An 18,887-nucleotide genomic window follows, 5' to 3' on the forward strand; every position below is an offset into this window, starting at 1 on the left:
GTAGCTATTCCGTTTGTTAAAATAAGGTCAAGAAGGCACCCCGCATGTACTAATTACGAATTCGAAACAGTCTAGTAGAAGATTTGTAAGCAATCTATCGCAGAATATAACCAGTTACGAACTGCTAATTTCCAAGCACGCTATTTAGACTGCTGACTATCAAAACTGGAAAGTTCACGCAAACAAATTGGATAACTTACCTACAGAACACGATGTTTCCATACAGGTTTCGGCATCGGTTGTAGCGCCGACGCAATCGGAGCCTGTTGAACAGTGTCTTGATCGTAACCTTATGCCCGTGCCACACGAGACACTACACGGTATCCATGATCCCCAGTTACTCCACAAATTCACTGGAAATAAAATGTTTCGGGAACATATCAGAATGCGTAGTGAAACTGAATACAGGAAGTCAGCTATATCTAGTTGAAAAAAAAGTCTAAATAAGATAAAGTGATACTAAATTGTGTGATTTTAAAATGATTTGTTTGATAATGTACACAAATACTATTTGGTTGATTATACCATAATCTTGGTTTTATGCCAGTTGGATCTTTACATACATCAAAGGTGTAATAAGAAAATTCGACACAAATTTCTTGATCTGAAGTAATGTGTTTTATTATCTGATAAAGACTGTACGTGCGCAAAAAAATTAGTATCTTATATCCATTTTGCATTTATTGAGTTTAAGTCTTATTTTCTAATAGAGTATTAGACAGCTGTTATTTCAATTAACAGAGCGTGCATTATTAATTTTACGGTCGTTGGTAATCCTCTACGCGTCGCCTCTTTTTTCCCAAAATGACCCCATATATTTTCTGGTATGGTCACCAACAAACCTAAAAATGATTTGTTTTATCGACCACTTATTTTCCGCTAACCTGAAATGAAAACCTACGGATCCTTCACAGAAATATAGGGAGTGACCATGTGACCACATTTTAAGCAATGAAATCTTAATTTAAAATACAATGTGTAAAATACCTGTGCACTGTTTCGATTCAGATGACAAGCCGATGCAGTCATGTCCGCCGTATACCGGTGTCGGGTTATTACATAGTCTGTACCGTGTCATGTGACCATTTCCACTCGATACCGAACAAGAGCTGTAGTTACCCCACGACGACCAACCACCATTTACTGAATAAAAAAAAAAATACCATCAGGGTGGAAAAAATATTTTTTTAACTACGGTTAACATCTGGGTCATTATATTTAACTGATTTAAAGTAAAGACATTGCATCAAAATACTTCAAGAGTACTTCTTTGCAAAGTTTAAACAATTTGAAGTCAGTTAAATTTTGATTCGGCAAAAGTCTTCGAAAAATATGCTTTATGCTCTTACAAGCTTCCACTTGATTTGTATCAGTATTTAGTTATTATCTTCGTGAAATTGACAAATTTTCAAAATGAAATTACGGACGAAAGACCCTCCGAGTAGTGCCGTCAGTTAGTCATTATTTTGTGTCTGTTTTATATAACAGAATCACAGACAAATCATAAATAGAATACACACACACAAACTATAGAAGCAACCATTGTAAAAGACTGTGGAAATGAAATAAGCCGCACCATGAGAAAACGAACATAGTGCATTTGCGACAAGCATGGATTCAGACCAGCCTTCGCATCCGTGCAGTCTGGTCAGGATTCATGCTGCTCGCTAACGGTTTCTCTAATTGCAATAGAGTTTGAAAGTGAACAGTATGGATCCTGACCAGATTGTGCGGATGCGCAGGCTGGACTGGATCCGTGCTGGTCGCAAATGCACTATGTTGGCTTTCTCATGGTGCGGCTCAAATATTGTAAACTGCTTTAACAGGAAAACATTCCTAGAATATGTGTTTGTGTGTGTGTGTAAATATCTAATTTAATAAAAACTGATGAAGAAATTTATAAAGGTGATACCTGGACAATTTTGAGCGACACATGACTGGTACTCGTACTCTCTGTAATGTTGAGCCGAATGTGAAGAACTGGTACCATCTTCCAACACTACGTCTGTACGTTCAAGTATTTTTCCTTGAGAAACTGGTGTATCATCAGACTGATAAGGGTTTCGACAATGTCTAAGCTTGACAACATCGTCATCATCACTACACCACCGTGATCGGCTCTGCTTGCCCAATCCTCCATTATCATTGCACGTGCCGTTACAGCTTGTCCATAACGACCACTGAGACCAGTGGTACGGTCCTGAAAAAAACACACAGCAATTTCTTTCTTTTCATTTAACATCTGAGGGTTTATCTATCAATAATTTTAATGATAACTAGAATGTGTCTGTAGGACACATGTCGTGCCCCCACTGGCACATTTGTTAAAAATAATGGGCAATAATTCAAATGTTTGCAATCTTAAGGAGGTATAGCCTCAACAAACATTTTATGAAAAGGATTCATTATTCTATGCCATATACTTTTTGAGCTATGAGCTTCGAAAACAAAAAATCCACTAATTTGGCTATTTCAAGGGCCATAACTCTGTAATAAGCGCTAAGATTCCAAAGAAGAATGCCAAGTGTGCAAGGTCACATCATGATAAAGACTTACGCAAGGTTTCATGAATTTACTTTTTGAGCTAGGCACATCATTAGGTGAAAATGTGCATTTTTGACTATTTCAGGGGCCATAACTTTAAAAATAGTGGGTGGAGCCAGCCAAAAAGTAAGAGGTACGCAAATTCATATCATGATAAAGACACATGCAAGTTTTCGTCCATTTATATTATATACTATTTGAGCTAGGTGTGTCACAAGGTGAAAATGTGCATATTTTACTATTTCAGGGGCAATATCTCTGAAAAAAGAGGGCGGAGGCAGTCAAAAATAGGATGTGGGCAAGTTCCTATCATGATAAAGACTCATGCAAGGTGTAATCATTTTATATGAAATACCTTTTTGAGTTAGGCGCGTCACAGGGTGAAAATGTGCATTCTTTACTATTTCAGGGGCCATAACTCTTAAAAATAGTGGGTGGAGCAAGACGAAAAATAGAAGGCGCGCAAGTTCATCGAAATTACCTAGGGCTGAAATAATATTGGACCTGGATGACTGTGTATCGAAAAACTTTTTGATAATGATGTTTCTTTTCTGTTCAGAAATAAAGGGCAAGCTAAATGTATGATTTGAATGTCGCATTAACGAACAAGAAAACCTTTGTAAAGTAATAAAAAATGAGGGTCGTCTCCAATACGTCTTGAGGTAGGATTTATTCGCAAGCAGTTGTATAAATCAAAGGCTCCTATCCAGTGCGTATGTCCATTAGACAGCATCGGCAAACGACTAAACGAACAACTAGTTTTTATCATACCATCCTCATATCTCAGTAGTGATCATTTAGGAAGTTCGATATTTATACATTTTCTTTTAGATATTCTTTATTTGAAATGAACAAAGAATCCGTATCCGAAATACAGAAAAATAAAAGGTAACGGAAGATTTCCCGGAAGCGCAGAGCACCCTAAACACAGCCATAGTGAGTGAGTGAGTGAGTGAGTGAGTTGGGTTTTGCGGCGAATCGACATAAAATGGTCATATATCGCCGAGAAGAAGTCATATTGCAAACGCCAGCTGTAAAGCATAAACATTGATGTAAAAATGTAAAGCATACCTAAACACATCCATGTAAAATGTAAAGAACGCTATGAATAATGTAAAACATATCTAAAATCTGTTATGTAAAAATCTATATACGTATGTTCAAATATCAGCTGCAAACATAATAATATTGCAAGATGTAAATAAAAATATGAAATGTTAGTTTTTTTATATATTCCTTTCTGCTTTAAAAACGATAAAATATTTCCGACTGAAACGTTTTCAAATAACTCTTTCAAAGATTGAAAGTCGTATGTACTGCGTTGCGTAGCAAAGTCCACACAGTCGATTAAAATATGTTTAATAGTTAGCGGTGTTTGACATGGTACACATTCGGGTTGATCTTTATTCAAAAGATAAGAATGAGTCAAACGGGTATGACCTATTCGACAGCGAGAAAGAACAACTTTCTCCCTGCGAACAGATCTGTTCCCTTGGTGCCATTCCCCTAGAGTAGTAGGTTTATTAAATGAGTTTGTTTGTTTGTTTTGGGTTTAACACCGTTTTTCAACAGTATTTCAGTCATGTAACGGCGGGCAGTTAAATGAAGCATTGTTCCATGACGATTGCCATTTAGATAAAATGTATTTGTTTATACTGGGCCTAAAATCGGTATGTCACAAGTCACATTATGCAATATAAAAAATAAAACGCAAAATCGAGAATTTGTTGGGATTGGGGGTGGGGTAAAATTTACACATGATATTAACATGTGAATTATTTAACATGTATGACACAATAACATATCAAGAAAATATTGACATTCTGTTTACTGGCAGACCATTGTAGGAACAACAGATTTTCTCATCCGTATCAGTTACAGACAATTAGCGAATACTATTTGTCTACCTTTTTTCGCAATGTTTTTTTATCTTCTTTGTATGGCGACTATGTATTACGACGGACCCCTGTGGTTTGAATCAGAGATAATGTACACGTATTATTTTAAAAAATAATATTTACCTGTATCTACCGTTGGCGCAACACTAAGATCATTTATAAAAAACCTCTTAATGCGGGACGCATCTGCACCTGAAACGATGAAAAGTACTGGTACTAGTAGTAAAACACTAGTAGTAAAACATGGAGTTACCAGTGATACTCAATGCTGAAAAAATAATTTTTATTTGACAAATCTTGTTTAATTTTATATAAAAAATCATGTTTATTTTTGATTTACACATGGTGTCGACCTTCGAGAGGTAATAAAAGCTAGGTGACAGTGATTCCCTATATGATCTCGTGGAATTATACCCTATAACAAGCGCCTGTTGCATGCTTTGTCTGAAGGTTCCAGAATCTCACCTGTGTACTTTATACATGTAATGATAAATACAGTATCAAATATTTTATATTAAACCGACTGCTTTCGGCTTTTCTTTAAGAAATTTTTGTCAAAAAATAACTAATGATAGCAATTGTATATCGAACTCACATAGGTTAAAAAAGAAGCATAGACTTATATGATATGCTTGAAAAGAGTTTACTTACAAGGTTTATATATCGAGGATTGAACGCAATACTGTAGTAACTCCTATTAAATAAAGAAGGACTTACGACAGTATTGCGTTCAAGCCTTGATATTTTTCTTGTACTGTATAATTATCTTTCATATTCTTGTGCCTTCTTATCTTGTACTTTTACTGCCCTTGGTCTGTTTCATGGAGTATACCAAACCTCTTTTTCAGAAATATTTTGTCATTACGTATCCCCTTATTTGGCGTCTACGTAGCCAGAGTATTGTAAATGTTACAAAAATAAAAAAGTGGAAACTCCACAGGTGGCTCAACATGACAAAAACGAAAATGTTGCAGGCTCGGTTTGATTGAGCCTGTTTATGGACGGTAGTGGAAGTGCATGCTACCGTCCACACCCTCTAGCCCCGGGTTGAGCAGAACTCAACATTTACATCATACTTAAAGTACAAAAAAAAAAACAATTTGTGTTCATACGGCGGTGCACATGGAACCTTCAATGATACACTAGCGTGTAATTCCATGAAAAGCGGCATATGGTCCCCAGATAAAAAAAATGGGTTTGCCCTTAACGAGAAAACAATGGGCAGAACTAAACAACCTATAATTTAGAATTCATTTCAAAACAAAAACAGAAAGTGCAAAATGAATTTGAATGCATAACCTGTCAAAATCATAAAATATTGCTATACATTGTCAGATGATGATCATTTTGATTATCCAAAATTTGTTATTTTCTTCCGAACAAGGAACAGGAACTGCCAAAGTACAAAATATATATGACAGATTTTGTAATTCCAAACGGAAAAAAATCTTAAATGCCTCTTTTACTTGTTTTGAACAATTTGCTATTCCTATAAAAAAAACTTTCAGGCGTAGAAACCTAAAACTAAGCTTCACTAGAGATTTTTCAAAAGACTTCTTAAACATTGACACCACATTTTTGTTAAAAGCGATGAGAAACTTTCTTACCTTGAAGGAAAAGTAGGAACATGCCCACTGTCATGCATATTGTTAATGCTGAGCGATTCATTCTGTGCACTCAAATTTCTTAATCTTTTAAATTCAAAAACAGCTGTCAAGAGTAGGATGTATTTCCTATTGAAAATAATTTTGAATTGCACAGGCTTATATACCTTTGACAGACGCTCTAGGTGAGCATGCATTATGGTGGTGTCCACCATTTAGGGCAAAGGGGTCAGTTGGGAATAGCAAATAGCAGAATCTCCAAGAGAATGCCCCCGTGCAAAAGTTCAATGCGAAGTTATGCACAGGAGTTAGGCATGATCAGTGTGACGTCAGAGCTCGAGCTACACCCAGATAAAAGTCAAACGCCTGCGTTCAATGACCTTCATTTAATTAGGACTAAGTGTCAATTTTCTTCATGATGAGCAAGACAGGTTTGGTTTGTTCAAATATGATACAATTCATTACAAATTTTTATTACCTCGGTACACTTCTCATAGTTTTTCACATAGACTATGCCGGCATGAAATGCTCTAGATTAAACGTTTACTTGAAGAACAGATTTCTGTGGACTATTAAAGTTGCTGCTAGTGCAGTTCGTGTTTTTGCCGATCATATTCTGTCGTTCATTTCTCATGAACTCCAAAAAAGCGTTTCATTCATATACATATTGTTGGAACACTTGGGGAAAAAACGTGATTTTTTATAACAGAAGATATCAGCCGCTCAATGTGATCTGATGTTTATCTTTTTACAGATTTCAATAAGGATATAGGCACGTGCGGACATGCAAAACATTAATATATGATATATTTACCCATGTAAAAAAGGCGTCTGTATACTTAAATGCTTTAAGAAAGTTAATCCCTTTGATATTCTACAAACAAGGGTTGTGTTCACAGTGTATATCTGAAAGCAATGTATTCTTATTCAGATATTGGATAACTATATATAATATTTAGTTCTGACATTTATAAGTTTATATTTTAAAAGTCGCATTTAAACTATATTTTTGACATTAAATAATTTTGTCGTTTTAATCATATCTTGTTTAAACATTTATTCTTGAATACATACACTCGAAACAGGTTTTATTGTATTATATAAAACTTTGATATCAGTATTTTCAAAAACTATACGTGGATCCTGTTGTTTCTATTTGATAATTTTTTACCGATAAACAACTGCGTGTGCACAAAAATCATTGTATTAGTACATAACCTAGTTTATAAACTTCTGTGATAAAGCCAGTGCACAGAGTTTGCATTCTCCTAAGTCATTCTTAAAGGAAAATCATGCGGGTATGTAACCTATATCATGATAAAGAGCTACGTCAGCTTATCCATGACCTTCGTTAAAGTTGTAAACAAGTGTCAGGCCTAGACATTAAGGTGACCTTCTTTACAAAAATCCGACATTATAATTCGAAAGTCAAGGAAGGAAATGTTTGAATTATACGCATTTGAACAGAGAACATAATATAAAAAGACTAATGGAAGAAATGCAGAACTGTCTAAAAATTATCAGCCATTTATTTATTGATAAGCGAGGAAGCTGCTAGTAGCAGTTTCACGTGTTTTTTGTATGACCAGGGAGTCAGGGAACGAACCCACGACCTCCCGCATTCAAAGCGGGCGCTCTACCACTAGACTAGTGGTTTGTTAATGTTTTGTGTTGGTTGCGCTAAGTTATGTAAAACATTCTATATATTGTGTATAAATGTTGTCATATTATGCACAGTGGTCTTTGTAAAGTTTGCTCTCTTTATGTTATGAAAAATACAGTCTAGGATATCATGGGCGATTGTGTTTTTAACTCTAGACGAAATTATATTGTATCCAAACATCTTTATGTTGCATTCCGTTATGTCATAATTCATATTTCAATATCATGTTATGCAGATAGGTAATATACCTTGTGTGAAACAGTTGTAGTTCTATGTCAGAAATAGACCCCATTATTTGATTATGTCTTGGAGTTGGAAGTGTTACTCATGTTCTGTGTAGGCATTATTACACTAAATATCTTTAATTATTTATTCTTATTGACACAGTTCAAACAGCTGCAGCGCGCACCGAGTCCCTGTGTTAATGTTTATAACTTATAATTTCTTGAAAAATGTTTCATGTGCTGAACAAAAATCAAAAGAAGTGGTTTATGTAAGAAATTTATTTACAGTCAAACAAACACATTGTAAAATCAGCTCAAAATGAGGCCCGAATATTTAGTGGTGGTGTATGACCTGTAAGTTTCCATAACTATTTCTAAATTGTAATTATTTCATGAAGACCAAGCATAGACCTGCTAACTGGTTGCCGCAAAATATGGCATTACTTTAAGGGAAAATATTCAACACAGCAGAACAACTGAGAAGTGTTTAAATCCTTATGATACGATTACAATTTTTGTTCGCGCCATGTTCCTAATAAATTAAACCTTACAAAAGTCTCTATATTATGGCACCACACGCTCTTAGCTTTTAATATAATAAGCATCAAAGTCGTTCTCCACTTTTGTAAATTACATAAAAAATATGATAAGTTATGGATAGTTAAATGACATCGAACAAGGTCGGGTCTCGTGCAGAAAATACCAGATGTTAAGATAAGTATTACACAGTTTATTTACTTTAGGATAAAAATTATATAATAATGTCATGGTCTTCTGCTGTGACGTCAAACAAACACTTGTCCCAGGTGCAGCTAGCAATGGAAAACAATCATGTCCCAAACGGTGCTGTTTACATACCATTCATGATAACGGTGTAGTAATGTGTCGCTCATTGTCCCATTGACCTTATGCGATAGGCTTACCTTAATGTAAATTTTGAAGACGATAAACGCATGTCTGTACAAGCACACTTGTAGTTTGCCAGTAACCTATGACCTTATTTTTTTGTTGTTGAGCGGGTAGCCAACTAGCTGCTGAATGGAAAAGCTGTTAGGTTTCAGATCTAAACAAAATAGGTTCGAATGTCGTTCTGTATAATCTATTTAACATTTTCTTTTTAGTACTATCAATTTATAAAGTATTGACGGGGTGTTACAGTTTATTTTATAAATTTTCTATCTTTTCAGTAAATGTTTTTGTATGGCATTTCAGTTCTACGTCATAGTACGTTTGTAGAGATAAAACTTAAAATTTGCTGAGCTAGGAAGAAATTAAATAAAGTCTAGACATTTATTTCTATTACCTCAAAATAAACAAAAAAGTTTTTACACATGTGAAATTTATAAAAGTTTTGTTTATATCAATAACTGGAGTTTTATTTCTTATTTTATTAGCTGTATTTGCAAAGAATAACAACTCTCGCCTTAAGCAAGTACAACAGATGTAGAATGTTTCAATTTATTTATTGTATTTAGGTCAAGATTAAGATTTAATGCAGACGTGTTTAAAATATATATACAATCAGATAAAGACGCCCGTTGTGGAGTAGCAGTTTCAAACAAACCTAGCGATCCAGATTCACGGTCCTGCCTCGTGTTCAATGTTTGGTGATTAACTAAAATTGGTACTGTTTTCTAGCAGTACCGACCTAGCATGGGTGCTGCGGTGGTGCACGTAAAATATCAGTTCGCGCGTGCAGTCTCGGGGAAAGTTGAATGCGAAAGTACTAATAAACTTTGATAATGTGGCAGGTGAGTCTAATAAGTCGAGGGGTGTTCAAAGATAATCCCATATAAAATTATCTTGGGGCTATTTTCCAAAGTAATTATTAGTTACCTGTACTGGAAAATAAACAGTGTCGATTGTATTGAGGGCAACTGCCACATTATCAACGTTTATTTCTTTATATACTTAACACACAGATAATGTAAGTACTTGTTTGTATTGTAGCATTCAAAGTCTGTGGCAATCAAATTTAACAAACAGAACAGAAGAACATATACTTTATTCGATTTGTACAGAGTACATCATCAGTATATTAACAAATAATGTTTCAGATAATATAGTAATCACGTGATTCATTACATCTGACATGTGATTTAGTTTTTTTTAAATATCACGTACAGCATAATTAAGAAAATTACCAATAGAGGATACACAAGATAAATCTAAACAAATATATGTTTACAAGAGTGTCATCAGTTACATACATTTAACATGTATTTTGGCGTAAAACTTCCACTGTAATATACTTTACGGTTTACAAATACTTTACATACATACACAGATACATACATGTACATATACAAATGTATAATGTTTATATTTACATCAATATGAAAGGTTAATACATGTATGTGATTGCTAGCTATATCTACATAACATCACATTTAATATTTGGTTCCTGCAGTTCAATGCAAAGATAAATTGAAAAGAATTTGCTTTTCTTGTTTCTGCATTAAATCTATAAAATTATACATGCTCGGTCTCTCGTGATAATATTTCTTAATGTATTTTTTTTCTTAAGTTTGTAAAACAAGGACAGACTAAGATAAAATGATATTCATCTTCTAAATCTAGTCTGTTACAGCAAAAGCAATATCTTTCATTTCTGTTTCTTGAATATCTACCAGTCTGTATTCTTAATGAATGAGCAGAAATTCTGAATTTAGTCAGGAATAATCTTAAATTATCAAAGATGAAATATTTATTTTGTCCACGTTGCGCTGATTACTAGACATACAAACATAAAATTGTTCTATTTAGCAGTGAATGTGGATTAACCTTTAGCCTGCTGGCGGCAAGTGATTCTGTTTTGCAACCAGTGCAAACAAATATCAGCCTGCGCGGACGTGATCATGGTCTGCACTGTTTGCTATTCAGTCAGTAAATTTCCAGTGAGCACCCCTTCCAATAATAAATGATACTGCCAAAATTGAATGATAGTCCAGTCCATTTTAGAAATTTAGTAGGGTAAAGGTTAAGGTCAATATCTCGGTAGTGATGATTTAAAGTGGATTCAAGTGTGGTCATCCCGTTTTTCTGATGGTATGCATATTATTTTAACAGACTTTTTCAATGTTTAAACTATATAAATAAACTATATTATTTTTTATAGTTTTTTTTATATATAATTCTGCACACGCACGGCTAGAGTTCACAGAAAAACGTATAAATTTGTTCGTTGTTTTGGATTTGAGACAGTAATATGATCACCTATTTCGAATAAAATCAAGTGAAATTTTGATGGGAACATATATACAGTGCAAAATAAAACACGACGTGACTATAGCAAAACAATTTTATATGGAAGCCTGACGTCACAGTCAGATTAGTTCAGTTGATACTAATTTATTTTAGCGCGATTATGATGAAAGCTTAAAGCTTATTTGAACCATTCTCGAGTCCGCTTCCTGAAAAAAGCAGTACTTTGTTATATGTCAAGGCATGGTCGTGACTCCAGTGGGGCTCGAACCCACGAACCCCGAGTTGAGCAAACGACACCTTAACCATTAGACCACCACTCCCCTTAAAATATCACTGATTACGTTGCTAAACACGAATAATTTATATTATGATGATTTTGGTAAACACAGACCATTTAGCTAAAGCTGGATTCTACTAGCCTGGTATATGTTTTACAAATCGACTTACTTCACGTGTAATATAGAGGTGTATTAAAAGCTTATAGTCCTCGTTAGAAAATGCACAGCATTGTAATTTTCCTATTTCTCACATAAAAAGTAACGTTTAGTCAACATAATCTGCGTCTTACATAATAACATACACATGTACTGACACTTTATATAACTCTACAACGGACGCTTCTTTATTTTGCCCTCTGTAAAAAAGTGCGTTTTGTTATTTTTCCTTTACCTTCAGTTTATCACACAATAATAAACTTAGCTTTATCTTTACTTTATTAAAGTCAAGAAAATGATTCATACAAGTTTTAACACCACTTGGTCTTCAAGGTCAAATCGAGTTCAGTTACTCTGTCAAGACATTTTTGACAACGTGAAATCTGATGATTTTCTGTTTTGTGAACAACAAATGCATTTAAAATTGCCATTTTTGTTACAATTGATGTTTGATGGTTCTCATACAAATGTCAGCCAATTGAATTAAAAGTGTACCAAGTAAAACGTTTGTTGTTTTAATGCTGTTACCGGTCCATGGACTGTTAAAATTTAATGTTTGCCTGTTAATAACATAATACTTAAGATGAAACGGTCTCTATTTCACCACAGAGGCCTTTAGAATGAAATTTTTTGATGTGGTTCTTGAATTCGGAAGACAAAAAATGCATAAACGTCTTTTTAGTTATGCAGACAGGTTCCATTGTACTAAATTGCTTGACCTGTAATACAAATACAACAAACAAGATCTTTATTTCAACGTTAAGGATCGACATTTCATTTAATCAATGCAATGCTGAAAAACTTTTAATTGCAATTAAAGTGTATCTAATCTAAAAACTTTAGATCCGTTGGACTTGTTACTACTTTAGAACAGAGAGACAAATGCATGAATTGTCTTTGCCTTAATTACACAAAGTTATGACTTCTCTTAAGGACCATGTTTTTTTTTACAGAGAAAAGCCTCAATCGGACCATTAAGAAGACGAACGGAAACATCAAGGCGCAATGACGCTTTTGGTTTTTCTCCTTTACCGTGGTGCAACAAGGAAAAAAGCAAACAACCATTAATGGAACGCAGCGTGGTACCCGTAATTAAAATTCGGAATCGCAATAACCGTTACATTTTTTTTCCTAATGGCTTTGGATAAGATGCAGAAAAAGTATGAAAACATAAATATACCTGAATCACATTCAGCGCCCATTGTAATCACATAATATGGTCACACGTGAAGTTTGTACGTTTTCAAACCACATGGCTGATGTTAGAACAGATAACAGAAGCACAGACGTACTTAAAAATAACAAATACTAGTAATACTTAAGTACCTAGCTGTTTGAATAAAGTGCTACTTAGGTATAAACACTCCCTGAATCTAAAGAGAACCAGTCTGATCAACCAGCTCGCTTAGCTCAGTAGGGAGAATGTAGACCTGCGGATCGCTTGGACATTAGTTCGATTCTCGAGCTGCCCCTTGTCAGCGGGGTGACCTGCGCTATCTCCATGCTGAGGGACACAACTCCCTAGAACATCAAGCTACCCATTTACCGAGAGCCGGAAAAGAGGATCCTGAATATTGAGGAACTCCATAGCACTTTGGAAAAGTGATGCATGCTTGTGTTTTTATGTGCATTCCCTTTACAAGGTGAAGGTTCCCACACACAGCTTTGGCCTTCTATTTGGTGTAGACATTTTGTGTGCCGAGCCCTAGAAAAGCTCTCTTTTACGCTAGCATCTACTGTTGTATGTTTAATGACATCTTAACCGTTTTGTTTTTACGCTCTATGAGTATTTGTAGTTATCTTTCTCCAAACGGAACGCTTAATAATTACAACTGGAATTATAACATTTCTTTCATGCTTTTTCCCTTAAATACGTTTAGTTTCTTGACAAAAACTGTATAAACAAGTGACCAAGTATTGCAGCGGCAATACAGAAGTCTCCTACCGGTATAAAACTTTATTAGTGTTCGTCCCTTGTGGTTGTTGGCAATAGTGTTGAGACTAAAAATGCTTCAATACATTAAGCAGCTAAGAAACAAAAGGTTTTTTTACTTAAATTTCAATAATGACCTTGACCTACGATCATAGATCATATACGCGACATATTATCTCATCATGGGGACTATTTATGTACTAAGTACTTAGCCAATCCATCGATGCACATAAAAGTTATGGAGCGGAAACAATTTTACTTGACCTTCAATAATGACATTGACCTTTGACCTTTAACCTACAAGCAAAGATCAAGTGCTGACACATTGTCACATTATGGGGAATGTTTGTGTGTACCACTAAGATAATCCATCAATACTGTAAGCACCCAGGCTTTTGTGTTTCTGACAAATATGTATACAGGATGGACTAGGAATATTTAATCTGCACTCTAAGTCACTCTTATCATATTCGCTGAGTAAATCGCATCATTGCTGTGTCAGTCTTGTCGAGTGGAAGATCTACGTTGTTTCAGATGATCAGTTTTGGTGGAGAAAGCTGAGTGCGAAAGTTGAGCCAGTGGTGAGAAAGTTGTTTGTGACTAAGAGCACGGATTACGAAGAAACCATTTCTATAAAATGGTTTGTTGTAGATATGGATCGGGCTATGGTAGAGGAATTGATCCTATAAATACACTTTAAATGATAACAGTAATGAAGTTCAAAATTTTATATGTTATTTAATTTAACGATAACGTATTCAATATATTAACGATAAAATATGCTTCTTACAATAAAAATGATAAACACGTAGGAGATTAAAGGCAGACACAGCAATGGACCAGTTGCAAAGAACTACTTTCAGCCATTTAGCTTTTATCAAAGTTCTACTAAAACCATATTTTATAGAGATTTACGATATAATTCACGATTCTAGAATATAGCGATAGTATAGTAAAGGAAATTTGGTAAACCGCTTGTACCTAAAGCTTCAGAGCTTGACTGCATTTTTGAAAGTTGTTGAAGATCGAACTTTAAAAGTAGATCAATGTTATTGTTATTGTTGCAACTGACCCAGATTGCTGGAACGTGCGTCCTTTTATAAGTGGCGCAATGCTGGAAGGGATGCTGGAATGCTGGGGACCAATCAAAATCCTTGACACAAAAAGCGCGCTGTCAGTGTAATCGGGTCAAGTCACAGTAAACATTAAATAATATGGAATTAACGTAAACTTTGCTGCTATAAAGGGATTAAAAGGTAAGGGCAGATACAAAGAATTGATTTAAAAAGGGGAACTGATATAATTGTCTTTGATAAACCAAAATAGAGACGAAAATACAGCGTTCCAGCATTTTCCAGCATTGCGCGTTCAAAGCAGACAAATAGTTACACGGAGCGTTCCAGAATATTCCTGAAGTTTGCTAATTACATATTCGCTTCCGAATAAGATTTACTTTTAAAACAATCAAAGTTAACAAACCAGTATTCTATGGCAATATAAATCAGTCATTTAAGCATTCCCTGCAAAATTACCAAAATTCATGCGCGAACATTCATAACAAAAATGGCGGACATATTCAACTTGTAAATACATCATGCAGGAATGCTGGAAATCCAAATATTAACAAAAGTGATTTATAACAAGCAAAGATTCTCTGATGAAATCAAAGTGTTATGTCAGTACTAAACATACATTAAAGGAAACTGGATTAAAATCTGTATTTTACACATGGTGAGTACTGGTTCGTAAAGTGAATGATATCCGGATACACGAAAGTTCGGTTATCAGATTTCCAGCTATTACAATACATATAAAAGTTATGGAGCAGAAACATGTTTTACCTGACCTTCAATAGTGACCTTGACCTTTGACCTACAATCATAAGTCATGTGAGCGCATAATTAACATATTGCCCTCTATTCACATACCTAATTTAATGAACCTAGCTTTAATACTTTTTTAAGTAATTGCTGGATCCAGATTTGCGGACGGACATACGGACTATACGGACTATAGTCTCCTCTAGTGTTGTAATAAAATTTAATTTCCCAGTAGTTTTCCTTGTGTTATTGACATACTTATTGAACTTCAGTATAAATATATGTCATGGAAAAGATTTTCACAGATAAAAAACGATTTCTGTTTAATTCTCATTTTGTTGCAATATTTCTCTTTGCTGTTAAACAGTTTTCAATGCATTAGATATTTGTTATAAAATATAATGAAATATTACTCCCTATAGAACAAATTGTTAATACCATCTGTTCGCAAAGGTTACTAATTTCAGAGTTATCGAGAGAGAATCATGTTACTTCATTAAGTTTGTATTGGAAAATGAATCAGTTTTTACTTGCTGTTAATTCGCATAATTGGCCCAGTTCCACAGCGTACCTCGGAGCGTTTGGAAATTTGTGTGACATCAAGTGAAAATAATTATAGATTATACAACCTATTGTTTACTAAATTACTTTTAAAAGCCGTTTTGTCTTGAGTGGGTAGTGTCGGTGCGGAGTTGGGGGAAAGGGGCTCAATTGAGAAGTGGTTCAGGCCGCGGATTTTGAATCATACCCCGGTTCGAAACGCCCGTGCTGGCTCAGGGATGGTCGGTGGTTCTACCAAAGTATCCGCCCGTGTCTCAACTATTGCATGGCGAGTGTCATCTAGGGTCCTGCTCAAGTACAAAATGCTGGTAAAGGCTCCGTTTGACCTTAACTATGTTGATGTGACACTAAACCAAACAAAAACAGAAAGCAAACTTAACCGGCTCGAGATGTAACATGTTTGACAATTTTACTGTAAATAGTAACATTTTCTCAGACACGGGCTCGTTAGTAGCAGTGTTGTAAAATCTATATACCATTATCGTAACTTGTAAGAAATTTGAAATAACATGCGTAAAAAAATCACTGCACTGAAATACACAAAACCTTATTATTACCGAGATATAATCAGTAACAAGGAATACTCAAAGCATAAAGATGTCAATGTTTCACTCATTTTATCATATACTTACATACTGGATAGGACTAGGTGTTACGTAGTCGTGTGGGTCACTATCAAAATGATGTATTTTACTACGCTAATACCATAGTAACTTTATTTCCTCATAAATCATAATTATACAGTAATTAATATAAAGAGGGGATGACTTAAAATGTGTATGTGCAAGCTCAGTAGTAAGTTTAGAGTTGTGTCCCCTTGTGTGTTCACTCAAGCACCGTTCACTTTCACATTTGTGTAAATACTAATAAAACTGAACAACAACAGAGTCGGTTCATTAAGTCAGTTTTGGTCTTATTAAGACAATGGCTATAGTGAGTAGGTTATAGGAAAAAGATGTTTCCTTTTGTGAAGAAAGCACCAAACTTTGTATGTAACTATTTTGAAGTATGCTGAATCCAAAAAAAGGAGGAGACACGCAGTTCGCTAACCTCAATTTGCTTAAAGTGAGGCCCCCAAAAGGGACCTATATTTTATATATTTTAATCATATATTTTTGAAAGCAATGTCCAAAAGGTTAATTTAAAACCAAAATAAGTAGCTATTATTGACATAATATTTATTTAGTTATATTTTATATACATTTGATATATCGGACACTAACAAATGACATAGATGAGGCCCTAAAAGGGGAAAAATTGTTTAAAAATTTCATTTACAGGATGACTTTATTTTTAAGTGTGAATATTATATCACTCAGGTAAACAAAACTAATTTTAGTATTTAATTATATCAAAATATTATTTAAACATTCTTTACATTTTGAGGTTCATTAAGGGTATTTTATAAAAAACAAGTTCACATATATGTAGTACTACATACTGTAATTCATATAATCGATTTTACAGTACTTATACTTACATGGGGTACCAGTAGTTTGATTTCCCTATGCATATTATTAAGCATTCAAAAGAAGGAGTTATTTTGTGTTTTCTTGTAAATCAATATCTAATTTAAATTCATGTAAAATGTATGATACAAAACATAATTTATATGTTTTTCAAGACAATTAATGGCTTCAAGCTAAAGCGTACGATCATCCTAACGTTTTCTTTAAAACAAAAGAAAATGGAATGTGAACTAAATGTATTGTTGTGTTTATTATTAATTTATACTATATTCAATATTAATTTGTTTGAATTAGATAAAGATTTCAAGTTTTAGAATCAGTCTAAATTCCGCTTTCTTGAAAATAGCACTGGTATTGTATGATAGATTAACCTTTGCACGGTTTGAACCAATGACCTTCCTATTGATCTGACAACACCTTTACCACTAGACGGTCTCTCTCACTGAACCCCTCCACAGAGCTTATAACTATAAACATTTCTAAAGTGCAGTGATTTACTGCAGACACCCCACAAACGCAAATAGTTACATATAAAAATAGTTTAAGATGAAAATATGATACAGAAATAAAGAAGGTCATACCAAATAGAGTTAGATGTAAATTTTTGAAGGTAAAGATTAATCGATTAGTTTATAAACAAAAGTGTCTCCTTAAAATATATTAGCCGTCCTAGTTATAATCATAGCTGATATGTGCTCTTTGTCCAATACATTCATTGTTTGTGAACTTACAAAAGTTGAAATCAGGTTACCCTAAACAAACAACTTTTAATTTTAGGCGTAACAACCCTTTCAATATTTAACTAAAACTGTAAATCTGGTATTTTAAGTATTGACTAGTGCTTACTGGTAATATACATAATCACGTACAAATTATCAGATTCTATTAGAAATCACTTTTAAACAATCGGTATAAAGTGACAAAATAATTATGGTTATATTTGTTCTTATAAAAACAAGAACCAGTGTCGGTGTCTATTTATTTATTTTGTTTATCAGGTTATACATTGTGATTAGTTCGTAGATGCTCGTAGGACTTTTCTTGTAAGAATGATGTAGTTGTTCTGCTTTCTAACAGGGCCCAGTTATTCGAAACTTTAACGGGTTGTTAGTTTAGTTTAGTTTATAGTAATATATTTTAGCTCGATTGTGATGAAAGCTTCGAGCTTATTGTGACCACTCTCGAGTCCGTTGCCTGGGAAAACCAGTACTGGTGCCATATGAGAAGTCATAGTCGTGACCCAAATGATGCTCGAACCCACGACCCCTGCATTAAGCTGTTAAACTAACCGTCTGTTTAATTTCTATTCAATATACTAGTCTTGGTTGGTGGGAAACACTTGTATGATGTTTTGATGTTACTGTAAAATGATTTAGTGTTTATAATACTTAACAAGTACATTTGTTTTTCTAATCGCCTATTAGAGTTTCGAACAACTGGATCCAGTTGTTTGCAAATTTAAGGATCGTGCTGGCATATCTATTTTATAACAAGTGAACATAAAAAGTTACAACTGTTGGAAACGTTTCA

The 18,887-nt window shown here is 34.3% G+C and overlaps 1 protein-coding gene across 1 annotated transcript in view; it reads right to left on the reverse strand.

Annotated features, from left to right (window-relative positions):
- Positions 1-18,887, reverse strand: part of LOC123539348 (SCO-spondin-like) — a 50,822-nt gene that overhangs the window by 8,631 nt on the left and 23,304 nt on the right. Inside the window, exons 15-18 of the mRNA XM_053530661.1 lie at positions 4,566-4,658; positions 1,913-2,200; positions 988-1,143; positions 201-353 (exon numbers count right to left, since the gene is read on the reverse strand). Of these exons, the coding sequence (XP_053386636.1) occupies positions 201-353; positions 988-1,143; positions 1,913-2,200; positions 4,566-4,658 (690 nt within the window). The remainder of the gene's footprint in view (positions 1-200; positions 354-987; positions 1,144-1,912; positions 2,201-4,565; positions 4,659-18,887) is intronic.

The sequence above is a fragment of the Mercenaria mercenaria genome, chromosome 18, assembly GCF_021730395.1.
Source record: "Mercenaria mercenaria strain notata chromosome 18, MADL_Memer_1, whole genome shotgun sequence".
Taxonomy (NCBI): domain Eukaryota; kingdom Metazoa; phylum Mollusca; class Bivalvia; order Venerida; family Veneridae; genus Mercenaria; species Mercenaria mercenaria.